Source organism: Camelus dromedarius, chromosome 3 (genome assembly GCF_036321535.1).
Source record: "Camelus dromedarius isolate mCamDro1 chromosome 3, mCamDro1.pat, whole genome shotgun sequence".
Lineage (NCBI taxonomy): Eukaryota > Metazoa > Chordata > Mammalia > Artiodactyla > Camelidae > Camelus > Camelus dromedarius.
In genome coordinates this window covers 7172940-7189998 of record NC_087438.1, presented here as the reverse complement: position 1 = coordinate 7189998, position 17059 = coordinate 7172940, and the positions used below count along the sequence as shown (strand labels likewise).

Below are 17059 nucleotides of genomic sequence, written 5' to 3'. Positions count from 1 at the left end.
CAGCTGACTCCTAGCGGTGGTTTTTTTAAACACTGACGTTCGGGGTCCCTGGGGCTGGGGCTGCATCAAAAGTCTCTCCTGTGGTCAGCCAGAAGGGTGTGGGGTCTAGGGTTAAGTTGCAGTTTTTACATTTGTTTATTAATTTTTCTTCTTTTTTTTTGATGGAGGTATTGGGGGTTGAACCCAGTACCCAGCCCATGCTATGTCTGCGCTGTACCACTGAGCTATACCCACCCCCCACCCCCGACTTTTACATTTAAATTGATTAAAAGGAAATCAGATCAAGGACCCAGCTCCTTGGTAGAACCTGTTGAGTCAAGCCCTCAGGAGCTACAGGTGGCCTATGGGAACCGTGTTGGACGGTGCTCGTCTACACTGGTGAAGCCACTTCACCTCCTCCAGCTGCATCCTGTTTGATTCTCCATTAATCCTGTCATTCTCCCAGTTGACAGCCTCAGTTCCAGCCCAGAGAATTTCTTTCTCTGGAGAACTCCTCACGACTAGGCCAGCTGGCTATCCATCCAGCCGGCCCTGTGGTGTCTAAAGACACCCTGCAGCGGCTCCCTCCCCCTGTTGGGGCCGTGGGGTTGTGGGTGGACTTTCAGCCCAGTGTGCGTGGCCAGCTGGGGGCCATTTCTTGTCGGTGCTGGGGTTCCGGGAGGGAAACTCGGGCACTTCCCTTCTGGAAGACAGGGAGCAGGAAGGATCTTGCTGCCTCGGGGACCCACACCCTCTTCTGGCGCTGGGCCTGCAGGGGCCCCTGGGCTGCTCTTCTCGTGAGAACAGCAGGGGGGCCGAGATGGGCAACCCCCCTCCTGGCAGGAGGGAGCCAGGGGCCTGACCAGGTAGGGGCGGAGAGGGGAGGAGGGGTCCTGGGGCACTTAGGAGTGGGCTGGGTGGACGCAGGGACCCGGCTGACGTCCCTGGAGGGGGAACACGGGAAGAGAAGCAGGCTGTGGGCAAGAGTTTGGTTTTGGTCCAGCTGGAATATCGGTTGGGTTTTCTTGGGCTGCAAATGACAAAGGCCCGCTAATAAATAGTGTCTAAGAGAGTAACATTGAAGTCTCTCCCAAACACCCTTGAGTGGAGCCTGGAGGGATTCAGGGCCTTACTGGTGTCAGGGGACGAGGGAGGTGCCTGCCCTCCTGGGTGTGCTTGGCCTCACTAACCACCAGCCCCGCGGGAAGGGAGGGAAGGGCTTTTTCTGTTCCTACTTCTGTTAGGGAGGGACTTCCCAGATACCCACAGCTGGCTTCTCCGTGCAGGTCAAGGAGGCTGAGCGAGCAATGGGCAAAGGGGAGTCTGTGGCCAGGACTCATCGGGCCACAACTCATCCTGGGGCTGGACACAGTGAGGGAGGGAAGTGTGGAGACCCATCTAGGGGGGTGTGGTAGAAGCAGCCCCATGTGGACCTATAGATTTGGAAGATTTGGAAGCCACCTGCTGGGCGTGGGCCAAGGGAGGCTTGGAGTAAGATGAGGGCGGGGTGGGGGAGAACCGGGAGGCAGGAGGGGAGGGTTCCAAGTGTCCAGGCCTCCTGGGTGGCTTTGAGGAACTTGAGTAAATTCTCTGACCCTCAGTTTTTTTCAATGTGAAATCTACAAAATGAAGAAAGTGACATTATTTTGCAGAGTAAACAGTCTCGTGTGGACATGCCATCTGCGTGCCTGTGCTCAGTGACTGTGGGCCCGTGAGATGCAGCTGTTTCTGAACGTAGGTGTCAGCCTTATGGGGGGGGGGCTGGCTGCGGGGAGGACTAGGGAGGAGTGAGGTGGAGGGGCCAGAGGGGCCAGAGGACAACTGGAAGAACTTTCATGACAGTTGAGGGAGGAGTTTCAAAAAGGAGGCAAAAATTAAAAGTAAAAAAAACAAAAGTCCAAGGTGTGTGTGAAACAGGACAGATTCCATCGCAGAGCATCCTGGGGAGTTGGCCGAGGCCGATGGGTGGCAGCCGGAGTGGCCCTGCGAAGGGCTGGGGTGGCGGTGGGTGAGGAGGGGGCGGGAGAGAGCGCAGGGCACAGGCAGGCGTGAGGGAAGAGCCCAGGGGCCAGGGCCGAGGGGGTTGCTTTGTTTTGCTTTTTGCTTTTTGCTTTCTGAGGGGAGGTACTTGGTGGGAGGCGCTAAGGGGCTTGAGGATGCAGGCGGAGCCTAGTCCTGGGTGAACCCGCTGGATGCTCTCCCTGGTGCTCCGTGCCCAGGGCGGCTGGCGGGGGCCCTCATCACTGCCCTCTCCAGGGGACCAGGCTGACCAGCCCCCTCCGCCGTGGAACTGCGCTCATGGCTGTGCCGGGAGGGGAGCCCTGGAGGGTCCCGCATTGGCGAGTAAATGCTTTGGCCTGGGAATGAGGCTTCTCATGGCTCACTGGCCTGAGCTGGTCCCGTGCCCCACCGACCACGAGAGTCCACAAGTGCTACCCACTCAGGTGCCCAGAAAGCTGCCCGTTGGTGAGAGTCACTAATGAGCACCCCAGATGTGGAATTAAGGAAACCAGCTTGAGAGGAGACAGAATCCGAGGGGTGCTGGGTGGGAAGAGACCCATCTTGAGCAGGGAGGACACCCCCTGCCACAATCACTGAGGCAAAACAGGAGGATGTGTTTCCCGGCGCTGCTGTGACCAATGATCACTAACAAGTTTACTATCCCGCAGCTCTGTAGGCCAGAAGCCCAGGTGCGCTCAGCTGGTTCCTTGGCTCTGGGTTTCACAAGGCCAGTGTCAGGGTGTTGGCTGGCTATTCTCACAGCCCGAGGCCCTGGGATGGATCCATTTCCAAATTAAGTACAGCTGACCTTGAATACGTGGGTCCACTCACATGCGGACATCTTCCTAAACACTACGGTACGACACGATTCGCCGTTGGCTGAATCCTTGCAGGTGGAACTGAGTATACAGAGGTCCCATGGATGCGAGGGGCCGGCTATAAATTACTCTCGGATTTTCACGCACAGATGGTTGGCGCTAACACCTGCCAACTGTACCTCCCGGCTTTTGGGACAATTGTTCCTTGCAGTTGTAGGACCAAGGTCCGGTTTCCTTCCTGTCAGCTGGGGGCCGCCCTCAGCTCCCAGAGGCCTGTCTGGTGCTTGCACAGGGTCCCTGCGTGTCAGAGCCGGTATGGGTACTCAATCCTCAGGCTACCCCTCCCTTCTGCTGTGCCCTGAGGGCTCCTGCGATCACACTGGGTCCACCTGCATCACCTCCCGCTCTTACCGTCAGCCACTGAGTTCTTAATTCCACCTGCAAAGTCCCTGCACAGCAGCACCTAGTTAGCCTCTGATGCACAACCAGGCTGAGTGGGGGGGGGGAGGGGGCAGCTTTAGAAGGCCGCCCGCCACGAGGAGCAGGGATGGGTGGGCGGCCGAGACCAGGTGGGAGCACAGAAGCTGCAAGTTCACTGCCAGCTTCAATTGTCTTTGAACCAGGAGGCAAGACCGTCAGGTAAGACTTGGTTAAGTGCAGATTTTCAGTGCTTGTGTTAAAAATATCTACTGTATAAACGAGTTTATTTTAGTGAGTGAATGGTGCAAATTATGCAGCGTCTCTTGGACTTGACAACAACCAGGATTATCGTGAGGTACTAATTTAGCAGTTCTCAAGTATTTTGGTCTCAACATCCCTATATCGCTGAAAAATGTAATTCAGGGCCCCCTCCCCACACCTGCTGCAAGAGCTTATGCTTCTGTCGGTTATACTCGTTGGCATTTAACCTGATAGAAACTAAGACTAAAAAATTAAGCAAATCTTTATTTTAAAATAGTAATGAACACACCAAATGTTAACGTAAATGATTTTTCGTATTTCCCAAAACCACAAAAGTGAAGAGTGGCACCGTTTTCCACTTTTGCAAATCTCAGCGTCCCTCTAACAGGACAGGGAACTGACCCGCTAATAGCACACTCAGCGCGACGCAGTCTGGCTGGAGTGGAAGCACGTGAAGACTCCGCCACAGGCGCACGTACGGTGGGTGGGAAAGTATGTTGTCTTCCGCAAAACCGGGGATATTCCTTTTTAATCTATCCCCAAATTCGGCAAGTGGTAGTTTCAGTAAACTTTTCACTGTTACGTCGGCCCACCCCCCACTTAGAGGAGATCTACTCGTGCACGGGACCGTGCTAGCCCGACACCTGGCCAGGCCGCGTTTACTGGCCTGTCAGCACCTGGAGCTCGGGCTTCCAGCCTCCAGAACTGTGGGAAGCACTTGTGGTCTCAGCCCCCAGTCGATGATACTTTCTCTGAAGGAGCCTGAAGTAAGCCAGTTGTCCTACTGAAGTGACAGGGTCACTATGTTCATTTTTAAGCCACCGTCTGTCATACACCCAAGTGTCAGTCACCCTGTGAGGCCAGCGTGCCATGAGGGCCTGGTCCAACCAGACAACTGCCCCGCCTGGGATGTGAGTGCCAGGCCTCACGCCCTCACTACATCAGGGTGCAGGGAGACCTCAGGACACAGCGACGTGCACTGATCAAGGCCACCCTTCAGTGGGAGCAGCTTCTTAAGTAGGGGGAGGTGTTGAGGAACAGACTTAGCTGACTCGGGCTTGGGTGAGCTTTACCCTCACTGCTTCTGCACCATCAGTGCAACTGTCAACACGGCGAAAAAGGCAAATCAGCTCAGAGTGAGACTACCCCTGACCTCATGGCCCCTTGAAAGCCACCGCTGTCATCTACCCACATAAACACAACAGCTCTCAGGACATGACCCGCGTTCAACGGGCAGGACCTCCCAGGACGGAGCCAGAATGGGGACAACGCACGGGGCCTCCGTGACAAGCACACTTAGGATGCTGGTCTCATCAGCACTGCACTCACACCGCAGCTTGTGCCGGTGTGACCTCACAGCAACGAGGACGTCCCACAACCCTGTGGTGGGAACAGGCAACTCTGACGGTGTCTACAATCAAAGATCCACCCACCGAGGCTGATGCAACACTTAAATACATTTAATAGGACCAAGCCCATATTCCTCTCAATGTTAAAATAAATCTTAAGAATGCAACATTTAAAGCAGTTAAAAATAGTTCCTACAGCTTATTAAAAAAAAATCAACTCAAACCCCTCCAATTAAGGCATTTGATGAAATGTTACAGTGAATGTTTCTTAAATTCGAAGAGCAGAATATAAAGGTTGTTCAAAGAGCTCCCTTTAATATAATGAATACAAAACCCGCGAGCCTGTGCCTCTGCAGCATCACGCCTCTGAACAAGTGAAACCACGGAAACCAAACAGCTATTAATGTTTTAGCATCTACAGTGTCTGAAAACAAACGGGATAATAAATAACTGTAGACGCACACGAGACACCATTTATTTAATCACAGTAGTGGATCTTACTCCGACATTTCATCCTAAAGTTTTTCCTTATTCTTCAGCTTCTCCAGGCTTACGGATGTCATCAATCTTCAAGATCATTCTAACCATTTGTGTTGCAAGAGATATCTGTTGCTTTTTGCCGATCAAGGTTTCTATGACATGTTGTTGCTTCATATCTGAAAAATACAAACAAATTAATTATCCCAAAACAGCATACACATTTTCTGCCAACACCTTGCTCTGATTTATGGAACCACAGTAAAACTTCATAAATACGAATTTGGGATTCATCAGACCCAGTTATATTTTCAGAGAAATCTACTTTCATCACTTCCCAGGACATTCTGGAATGTGGGGGGAAGGGTACCCCTCTCCAACGACAGGCTGAGTTTCTCAGGGACTTGCCAAAGGGAGAGTCGTTCAGCGACATCTCACCCACAGAGTGCTCAACACCGTACCTCAGTAAGCCCTAAGTGAGTAAAACCTGACTGTACCTGAAATGTAAAGTAACTCCAAGAAAGACCTAAGAATGGTATATTTTAGCAAACCAAGCATTCATGTTAAAGCAATTTAAATATCTGCCTGACAGAGTCACTACTGTTATTAAAATCTTTGGGGTGTTAACCTGAAAACCAGAACATACCTTTAAGAGTTCTAGATTTCTAAAAACAAAACCCAAAACAACCCGTTGGGAGACTCTGTGGTCAGGACTGACTGCAGAACCCCAGACACGCCTGGTGAGCACAGGAATCACCGGGACCACCTTCCCAAAGAGCTCAGGCCGCACGCCCTGTCCAGCAGATGGACTAGTGAGAGCCAAGGAGTCACAGGGCCCCTCGTGCATACACACCCTTAATTACGGGCACAATCACTGAACCAGCTGTCAACCAGAAGTCAGCTTCAGAGCTGTTTTACATGACGTACAAGATCCACACTGACAAACGTGCACGAGAAAGTAAGATGGGGATTCTTTTCTAAAACTTGGGATTAAAATGGAAGTCACCTATAGAATAAACACCACACTGTAGTCTGTTATTACTAAAATTGGTTTTAGCTTGCCAAGACCAGCAGTGCAACAACTCCCAAGGTAATTAAATCAACCCTACAATCCAGGGCCTGAACACCTGAAGTGTGTACTAAAAAGACACGGTACTCAGGGCAGACACCACACACCACATGGCCACACAGCATGTGACTGCTCACTTTAAATCACACCACAGCCCCATGGAGCAGTGATGGCGCCTCACCGTTTGTTCCCTTGTGCAGACAGTCAATCCCAAGGGCAGGGTTCATCTCCTTCACTTGTCTGGCTCGGACTTCGGTCATGGTCTGGATGGGGTTCATGCCGCTGTTCTCAGAGAGGGCCATGGGGATGACCTCCAGGGCGTCGGCGAAGGCTCGCATGGCGTACTGCTCCAGGGTCGGGCACTGAGGGGACACAGGGTTGTTCACAGTCAGTGTACTTGAAAAAAACCCCAGCAGCTATTTGGAGTCATAATTAAATTACATGCTTTTAAAAGCTAACTTGTGAAGAATTCCAAGAACAGGCTGTCAATACAGGATCAGGCTGAAGAAGGTGTACGTATGAGAGCAAAGTCCAAACAAACCAGCACTTACTGCTTTATTCTCAGTTACAACGTTTAATTCTGAATTTCAAGTAACATTAAGAGTGTAGAGATTTACTGTCGAGGCCAGAGTGTCTGAGAAGGGCTGGGCTGGGCTGGTTCACAGTAACCTGCAGTGGCACACGGGCATGACACAGCGCACGAGCGCTTGCTCCCTGGGGGCCCCGCAGCCCGCCGGCCAGACGCCCCGCACAGCCCAGAGAGGGGAGCCTGCAAGTGCACCTCACCTTGTCGGCCTCCTGGCTGACGGCCAGAGCACAAGCGATCTCGGCAGCGCCGCCGCCGTACACCACGCGGTTGTCCCGGACGAGGTTCCGGATGACACACAGAGCGTCATGAAGAGACCGTTTTGCTTCCTCAATGATCTAGGGAAAAACAATTTTGCCTAAATTGACGTGGCCACACTTCAATCATTTCAGAGCCAAACACCGGGCACCTCTGGTTTAATCTCAGGGCTTGCTGGGTACTGGGAGTATTCCTACCCCGTCCCAGGAAAACCAAAACCCTTGGTTACAACAGAGGGCGAGGGCGTGCCGGAATACTTGTCAGACTGTTTCTTTATCTTCCTTTTCTTCCCTGTGACGCAGTTAGAAAAAAATAAAAAGACGCAGCCTCAACTCGTTTGGGCACACGAGCAAGTGAAGGGGTCAAACAAAACTGAAGGAGAATCCTCATGAGTCTCACCCACCACCACGCACTACACCCATCCTGGAGAAGGACGGGCGTCCAAGGTTACTGCCCGGGTTCCACTTCTGCCCAGGGATTGAGGAGAGGCAAGTGGGCCGTGCAGAACTGATCGTGGGCCGTGGTCTTCAGTCACTTCCACCACCATGTCACTGTCCCTCCAAAAAAGACGGCCCTGTCTCTTATGGTAACCATCTCTCAGTTAAATACACTATGGGAAAATCCAAATCACGTTCCCAAATCGGACAAAATGTAGGACAAACAGCTGAGTCCTCACCATCTTATTTCCTCCTCTGATGAAGATGGTGACCGCCCTGGAGTTCTTACACTGCTCGATGACCAGCATCTTGTCTTTAGTTGTCCCGAACGAGATCTCCTTCACTAGACCCGCGAAGCCCAGCTTCTCGGGCGTCAGCTCTGAGAACCGTGGGACGATACGCCCCCCGGTGGCGATGGCGATCAGCTGTGCAGAAGGCCGGGAAAGAGGCTAGTGAGTGCAGCCCAAGTTCCCACCATGATCAAGCCAAACCTGCCCTATAACCCGGTGTTCACTAGGACTGCTGCCCACTCTGGCCCAGAAGTTCCCGGGTCCACCCCAGAGGCCTTGTCCCATGACCAAGGTTCTGAAGAGCTGGGCATTCTAGTCCCGCTCCAGTGGGCCTGGCACCCCACTCTGCCCGCCCGTCCTGGGCCGGGCCGCAGGGCAGAACAGTGAGGCTGGGACACTGGGGGACAGACCATGCCTGCAAAGGCTGTTAGTATTTCTGTGGCTGACAGAGGTGGGCAACCAGCCTTCTTGCCTGAGAGACCACGGAGACAGCCAGTGAGGACACAAGACAGGACTTCAAAATGCAATCAAACAGCAGAAATACATACAAAAACCTAAGAAAGGTCCCATATCCCCCCTCCCTAGCGCACCCTCCTGCCTCAGGAGCCCGGGCACAACGCGGTGATGTGCTCTGCCAGCACGCGGGCCCAGGAGCGCACCCCAGGCTCAGCCTGCGTTCAGTCTCTTCCCAGGGAGCTTCCTACCTCGATTTCAGGTCCTCCTACCCAGCGAACCGCAGGCAGGTTGTTCTGAAGAAGTAAATGGTTCGCTTCATCATCAAAGCCCCACTGGCAAATAGCCAGATTGGCGCCAGTTTCTTTAATCTGGGAAGACAAATGCCAGTCATGTTAATAAATATAAGTATTCTTTGTGCTCTAATGTTTGAAAAAGATTGAAAAAAGGCGTGAAACATAGTTGGGTGTGTAGGGCAGTGCGTTAAATAAAGCACAGAAAAGAAAAGGAAGCACCCACGTGTCTGCTCTCCGTCAGCTCTGAACATAAACATGAACACGCATCGCTGGGAAGCATCTCGTTTTTAAACAAGGCTTTAAATGTTAGCAGTTCGCGCGAACGCCCACTGCTGTCCCAGTGAAGCAACACAGGACGTGCCAACAGGGCTAGCGCCCCGCTCTGGGGAGACCAAGGTCAACAGCGCCGTCCCTCACAGAAACCTATGAAGCAGTTTATTTTTGTGTTTAACCAAAAACTGAATCTTACACTTTTCTGCAACTTGCTTTTCTCACCTGAGTGGACTATCCTCTGTGGGTCGAGACACAGGCTAATTCAGAGGCTGGCAGAGGCCCTCCTGCTTCTAGTCAGAACCCACCCCGGCAAATGGCTAAGCGACTTGTTCCAGGAGGGCGGCAGTGATCAGAACGGTCCATCCCTCCTCGCTGGCGATGACCACTGTACTCCTGTCTCTGCCCTCTACACCCGGCTCTCTACCTCCTCCCTTCCTTCCTGACCCTCTGGAACCTTCCAGGGGCCCCTGGAGCTCAGTCCATTATCAAACTCCTTCTGGGCAATGTTTCCTTTACATTCCTGCTGTCAACAAATGCTGGTTGTTCCCTGAAACACCAGCCTGCACTGGCATTCTCTCCAAGTGGCTGTTCTCCTCCCACAAGCTCAAAGTAGGAGGGGCCCTTCTTGCTCCTCTTGGTCACCCCGTGTGTCTCTGGGTCTGTCTCATTCTTCAAAATGTGAGCATCCATCCCCAGCACCATCCGTTACCATTCCTGGCAACCTGCACATCTATTGACACAATCCATCCAACCCTGTGAGCATCTGAATCCCTGTCATCTTTGCCTCCAGTGCACCCTGGTCAGCGATCCTGAAGCCCAGATGACAAGCTTTTATTTATACCACTCTTGCCAGCCCACTCAACCCCACCGCCTTGCTGTTCCCTGCCTATGCCAACCATGTTCTGGCCTCAGGGCCTTAGCACATGCTGCCCATGTCCACCTCACCTCAGCCTGGAGTGCTCCTCGCCCAAATATGCTGCTGTCACTTCTATGAGGCCTCTGCTCACATGTCACCTCCTTAGAGGCCTCTGTCCAGTGTCTTTAACACAGTCCTCACCCACCTGCCCCTTATTCTGCACCCCAAGATCAAGAGTTCTGCTTTATTTACTGCTGTATACCCAGTGCCTACAACAGGGCCTGGTATAGTTGGGCACAGAGAAGTATACCGTGAAACCACAAATGAAAACTCAACAACCCCCCTCCCCTCAAACACACTGAAAAAGCTTCCGGTTTGTTCACTGTGATAATGTTCTAACAGATGTCCACGTTCATGATCCTTGAGTCCTGGTGTTCTAAGCTCCCAAGAAGAGAGTCCTTGAAAGAGGAACTGCTCCTTCGGGGAGCAGGCACACGTGAAATGTTAACAGCCAGAGAAAGAGTTAATACGGTATTTATAAAATAATACTCTTGACCTGTTTAAGCAAAGAACTGGGATTACTATGACTGCATCCTGTTTGATTTCAGTTGTTCAGTAACTCTTGTCTAAATGTTTTATTTATAAATCTCAAACCTGTGCTAAGCCACATTAAACTTGTTCAAACCTTGAACGTACTGGCTTAAACGTGTCCAGAGCAAGTAAAATCAAAAGCACAGCTCCAGGTACCAAGCAACGCTGGGGCACCCCACACACGTTACCATTTGAAGACGCTCCTTCTCACGCCTTTCTGTGCCATTTGATTTTTCTCATTGTTTATCAATTTTATTATGTAAAAGTGAAGGAAAGAAGTATACATTGTTAATACCTTATTTGTAGCTACAAAAAATGTCAAGATAACACAGGTTGGCACCATGTGTATTCACTACCCACAGCTAACTACCGCACCCTCTGAGAGCTCAAACTTCACCAAGAGCCATGGTAAGACTTACTTGCCGAATCATCTCTTCAAACTTCTCCTTTTCATATTTCTGAAGGGCTTTAAAATCTTCTACAGAGGTCACATCCAGCTTATGCTTCGTCTTTGGTTTTGGTGGTTCAAAGGGACAGGTGAGAATTGCAATCTTGGCATCTTCCACTTGCTGTGGAGAGAAATAGAGCCCTGAAGTGCTGGGCCAACGAGTTAAAGGCCTGAAGCTGCGGGAGCCCCGACTTACTTTTGGCATCTGTGGGTGGCTGAAGTCCTTGTCCACGATCACGCCCTTGATCAGCTTAGTGTCCTCCAACCTCCCGCCCACTTTGCCTTCTACTTTAATGAGCTCAAAGTCAACGTCTCGGCGCTGCATGTCAGCCACAGTGAGGACAGCATTCACGGCAATCTCGGCCATCTGTCGGTGGCAGCTGTTAACCCTGAGGAAACACGAAACAAACCTTTTCCACTCTTCTTCAATGACGACCGCAGTCAGAAGACGTACATGCTAACTCGAACACGACCCAACATCCTGGAACTCACAGATGTACAAAACCATGTTCAGGGTCCTAGAGAAGAATGCCACCAAACTTGCACCTTCAATAGTCTGGGGAGGGATTACCAACAGTAACTGAAATGTACTATTTGTATCTATTATGAATGTTTCTAAGAGAACACTGAAGTATAGCAAGAACCAAAATTTTTCCAAGATTTGGTTACTTTTTAATACTATTAGCATTTCCAAATCTAAAATAGAATGGGAAAGACAGGAAACCCCCAGAGAGAAGCCAACCTTACCTACAGGAGGTGCTGCACTTAATGAGATACGGAAGGCCTGACCACATCAGTTACAGGGGGGGCTGGTACCTTTTTTTTGAAAGTTTTGAAACCTTTGAAAAGATTGCTCAATAATTTTACTTTTGATTCTGGAAAAACCAAAGGGAACTCTAGTACTTGAAATACAGTGCCTGAAATCTTGAGTCACCTGGAAAAGATAACCATGAAACTAAAATATTGTGTCCTAAGTGGCTGATTTATGTTTTATGCTGAATTTATTTGGCTCTTGTCAACCCATCTGAACGTTTTCTATGGTAAAGATCTACACATAATGGGGTTTTATAAAGACTTGCAAATAAAGCAGGGTCAACATACAAAGTCATTATAACACAGGATTTGTGCATCTCAGCGAAGTGTGATGCCCTCCTTCCAACAGCAAAACAGTGCCGTCCCTGTGCTGGAGGCCACCCGGGGGTCACCCTTGCACAGGAGCTAGTTTCAGCTCAGACCTGCAACAAGGGGACAGCTGGCGTCACTGAAGACCTCCTGGTTTAACACAGCACCGCAGGGGATGTCCTTGCCTGGGGAAGAAGGCAGCAGACATTTTTGTTGTACCTCCCCTGACCTCTACGTTGAGACCACACCTTCCTTTTTGGCACAAATTAAAAAATTTCTCAAATTGGTATGAGTTAAGAACAATAGTGTAAAAAGGCACTGGATTGTTATGCCTCATTATGACAAGAGTCCATAAGTCTCTATTGTTCAAAGTGTGTCCCCTGGCAGAAGTTGCTTTGAGTTTCTAGGGGGCAAGAGCCTTGTGTCAAGACTTGGCCACAGGCCTGGCAAACAGTAGGTACTATGTAAACATGAAAATACCTGATGTAAGTCAATTTCAAGATTGACCTTCTACACAAATTAAAATTCTGATCATTAAGTTGCTTGTTAAATGGATAAGAACCCCCCCAACTCAGTGGATTCCTAGGAAAGAAATGATAGAAGGAATTTTATGAAAAATTAACATATCCCACAAGTAGGACTTTCTTCTAACACAGCTTATCCTGCTAAATTAAAGAACATACAGCTTACAAATATTATCAAGAGAACTTAATACTCAAAACTGGAAATTCAGCTTCCAACTAAAAACCAAGATGCAAATGTCTACACTTGCAGTCTTCTCATCAAATCAATACAAAACCACCACTGATAACTTTGAGGTGCCTTCAGAACAAGCACACGAACCCTGCCTCCCTGCAAACGCCAATCACAGCCCTGTACTGCATACGCACACTTTGGAGCCCAGCGTGGTCTTTGCGGTCTGGATCAGGGGCTCAGTGTCCTTTATGTCGACAAGGACGCTGTCACTGATCTTGTCTAGGTGCTCGATGGCGATGCGGGCAGCCTGCTCATAGCCGTCGGCGATCCTGATGGGGTGAATGCCACGGTCCAGCAGCTGCTCGGCCTCTTCCAACAGGGCGCCAGCCAGAACTGTGGATGAGACAGCACATAACTGGTTGAGGAAACTGCTAGAATGCAAAACCAATTAGATGCTGTCCTGGAAACATGAAGGTTCCAGAATTAAGCTGGAAGGATCTCAGAGGCTGAGGCCATCTAATCTATCTTTAAAAAGGGAGCCTCTTGTTTTGGTTCTAACAAACTTCTAACTGGTACCCCATATAGATAGATGTTCAATTCTCAGTGATGTACAGGATGTAACTTAAAAAAAAAAAAAAAAAAAGAATAAAAAGCATATAAAAAATTCCTCACAAGGGGAAAAAAACTTGTTTTCTGGACCAGGGACTTCTAGTCAATGAAATTTATGTTGGTGATAAGAGGATTAAAAAAATTCGTTTATCACTTCTCTCTCTGCCCCTCAACCTTCCCTTCTCCTCTCATTTCAGCATCACGACCACAGAGTTTGTTTTAATACTGCTGCACTCCAAGCACATCCAGAGCAGTGAGAACAGAGCTTGGTACCCAACAAATATTTGGCTGAATAAATGAATTCAAATCTTACCTACAAGAAAAGTAACATTACAGACACTAATCTCATCAACCTCCCTGGAACTTTTAATCTAGAACAGCTGCCTAACTCTACCCCAACCTGCTTCCTCTTTCATGATGGCGACAGTTTTGAAGAGTCTGGGCCACTTGTCTTGCATCGTGTCCTCCAGTTTGGATTTGTCCCACTGTCTCCTAATGACCTGATCCAGAGTAAAAGTTCTGAGCAGAAGTGTCAGACCTGTAATAGTTAATAACACCTCCTAAATGAGAAAGCGTACTGTGCTCTTCCTTACCAACCACTCCAGTGGTTCCATCTCCGATTTCATCATCCTGTGACTTGGACAGCTCCACCATCAGCTTGGCGATCTGGTGATCGACATCCATCATACTTAAAATGGTGGCCCCATCATTGGTTACAGTCACATCGCCATCCTTATCCACCATCATTTTATCCAGCCCTAAAAGATACCAATGTTTAAAATGGCTCTGGGCAAAAAACCAAAACAAAACAGAAAACCTGTAAGAAAAAGTTACCTTGACCTCTTGACCCAGTTCCTATCTGGGAATTTATTATAAATAAAAGTCAAGAATACATCAAAAAGGACACTCCCCTTTCATTTCTTAACTTCTGTTAGAAAGTAGAATGTTAGTCTCTTACCATTTGGTCCAAGTGATGTTTTCATTGTATTTGCTACAGCCTTTGCTGCCATTATATGAGACTAAATGAAACAAACACAAATATATATAATTGTAAGTTACATATAATTGTAAGTTAAGAACATAGAGCTGATACGTTATAAAAATCACTTATGACAGATTCCATTCTCTAGAAGCTTCTACATTTAAGCAGCAGCAGACTGGTCCACATCTAACTGTGACAACTTCACAATTTTCCCTCCAAATGTCTGGTTTCCCGTCTTCCTATGTTACCATCGTCACCCCAACCCAGAGCAGGTCCACAGCACCTTACATATTTCCAGGGTCTCTTATCTCATCAATCCTTCAGATTTATCCTCCGTCCAGCTAAGCCATCCATTTTTCTCAAATGCGTTGCCAACCAGTCCCCAGACCTTAAATGACTCCCCAGTACCCCAACACTCAAGTCCGAAGCCGTTCTTCAAAGCCGTCCACGATCTGAGATCGAGCTCCCTCCCGGTGAGGACAGCCTATGCCTGTTCCCCTAACACACCCTCTGATCCCTGAAGCGCTGATGCACAGGAGACCCTCCTCTACCCATCGAAGCCCTGGCCAACTTCCAAAGCAGTTCAAACCCACACGTTCTCTGAAGCCTCCTTTCCCTTATAACCCCATCTACCAGGTAACAAGACAAAGCCTCTAGATTTGCGAAAGTATTGATAACCCTTAAAACACACTTTGATAAGTCTGTATAATGGAATTTTTAAAGGCTAATAACCATAGGAAGGTAGTTTTTAATCAGGGGCAGTTTTGACCCTCAGGAGAATCTGACAATGCCTGGAGACATCCTTGGCTGTCACCCTTAGAGAGGCGATCGTATTAGGGAGAGGGCAGGGATGCTGCCACACATCTTGCACAGGACAGACCCCATGACAAAGAAGGATCCAGCCCCAAGTATCAACAGTGCCAAGGCTAAGAAGTGGGCTTTAGACCACTGGCTGCCAAGTCAGACAGAGGTGGTCCTGGACCACGGCCCTGTTCTTTACTGGCTCTGTGACCTTAAGCAATTATTTAACTGCTTTGGGACCAAGCTTCCAATTCTATAAAATAATACCTGATTCAGAATGTGAGGACTACATGAGATGTGGCTGATGAAAAATAACCTGTAGCTTCGGTTACCTGGTTATTCTGGGTGCATGTACTGGGTGCTACTTTCTCTGCTGGTCCCATTAGTACGCAAGTGGCTTGACTGCCTACCATGGATCAAAGACTGGGTGGACACTCCCTAAGTTACCCCATTTAATTCTCATCCTCAGCTGATAGGGGTGTACTGCCCTCACTGAAAAGAGTCAGAGAGGTTGTGTTACTTGTCCTAAGTCAAACAAACAGCCCGGGGGAGAACTGAACTGCTTAATTTAAGTAAAACCCCAAGACACTAAGCAAAGAGGGACACCTCAGATCAGGGAACATGGTCTGTATACATCATGTCATAGATTCCACCCCAAATGCTACTTCCTCTGGTATAGTTCTACTTAAATTGTGATTCTGTTCAAAACCCCTTCAAATGCGTGACTCCCCTCCTATCCCTTAGGATAACATCTTGATTGTGGGGCATTCAAGAACTTCCACTTTGGGAACTACTGTAACGTAAGGTAGACTGCTCTGTTAAAACCAGGCGGTTCCACTACGTGCCATGCATTCTCCTGCCCAGGTCTTTGCTTTTGCTGTTTTCTCTCCCTAAAATGCTAGCTCTCTCCCATTCAAAACCTTACTCCATCTCTGAACAAACGTCAACCTCTAGCGAATGTCTGAAGGACACCCTTCAACTTTTATCTGCATCCCATGACTGGTGATTCCGGTCACACACTGCCTTGTATTGTGGTTATTAGTGACCAATTCTCACTCTTGCAGTAGTATTTTCTTCCTCAAAGGTGTACGTTTTCAATTTTTAAGATACTACATCCAGGAAAACGCCATGTAAAAAGATACTAAAAAAAAAATGAAACGCTGTAAATGACTAAGCCTTTAGGAAATGACAAAGAAAATGAACCTTATTTCTTCTGGGACTGTTGCAGGTACACCAACGGAAGATTAAGAATCAAGAGTCCTAACCCGCCAAGAGACCTGAGAATACCCTCTCCGCGTCTTACTGATGAAAACACTGTACGGAATGACTGCAGGCTGGAGAAATCAGCCGGGACGCGGGTGAACTGAAGCTGCCCCACCCAACTCTGTGAAGGGCGCTTGTGGCTCCAGCCTCACCCCAAATTGGGCCTAAAGGCTTGAACGGTGGCCTTTGCGGGCCCAAAGCGCCGGGTGCAGGACTGGAGGGGGGGGGTCCCCCGACCTTCCCCGGGAGCACATGGCAGACGCGCTCCTAAGTTTGCGCAGGCGCAGTCACTGGGTTCGGCCGCCTCCCCTCATCCCGCTGCCTGTGTGTCCCCGTCCCGTTACCTTGAGGGCCTCAAGTCCCATAAGACGAGACTTGCGGTCCTGATCCTTGATGATGAGGAAAGGCCGGCCATATTCATCAAAGGCGAGGGTCCCCACAGACGTCATGGTGCAGCACCAGGCGTTACACTCCCTCAACCGCCGGCGTCCACTCCGGAACCGAGAGCACACCTTCCTCTCGCGGGACGGAGCGAGGGCTCGCGCATGCGCAGTACAGGCCGCCTGAGACTTATTTCTCACTTGGGACTAGTTTAACGCCAGAGAGTATCTTCTGGAATCGGCGGCCATCGGGAACGTCTATCATCCAGGAAGCTGTGGGGGGGGGAGTTTGAAGACATGGACGGGAACTTTAGAACCCACAAGTCAGGAGCAGATCGAGTCGA

General features: G+C 49.5%; 1 protein-coding gene across 1 annotated transcript; it reads right to left on the bottom strand.

Moving 5' to 3' along the window:
- Positions 1–5275: 5275 nt before the first annotated feature.
- On the bottom strand, positions 5276–16869 carry CCT5 (chaperonin containing TCP1 subunit 5). The gene is made up of 11 exons (XM_010981967.3): positions 16680–16869; positions 14248–14308; positions 13883–14047; positions 12875–13073; positions 11059–11251; positions 10834–10983; positions 8650–8769; positions 7895–8080; positions 7161–7298; positions 6556–6736; positions 5276–5484 (listed from the first exon to the last, which is right to left on the bottom strand). Exons 1-11 carry the CDS (start codon positions 16782–16784, stop codon positions 5357–5359), a joined length of 1626 nt encoding a protein of 541 aa, XP_010980269.1. The 5' UTR covers positions 16785–16869; the 3' UTR covers positions 5276–5356.
- Positions 16870–17059: the final 190 nt, after the last annotated feature.

Coding starts and splice junctions, on each gene's coding strand:
- CCT5 (XM_010981967.3), bottom strand. CDS start 16,784: ATGACGTCTGTGGGGACCCTCGCCTTTGATGAATATGGCCGGCCTTTC. Junction 13,074..13,882: donor TGGAACCACTGGAGTGGTTG/GTAAGGAAGAGC, acceptor TCTCATCCACAG/TTCTGGCTGGCGCCCTGTTG. Junction 8,081..8,649: donor TAGGAGGACCTGAAATCGAG/GTAGGAAGCTCC, acceptor CCTTCTGCACAG/CTGATCGCCATCGCCACCGG.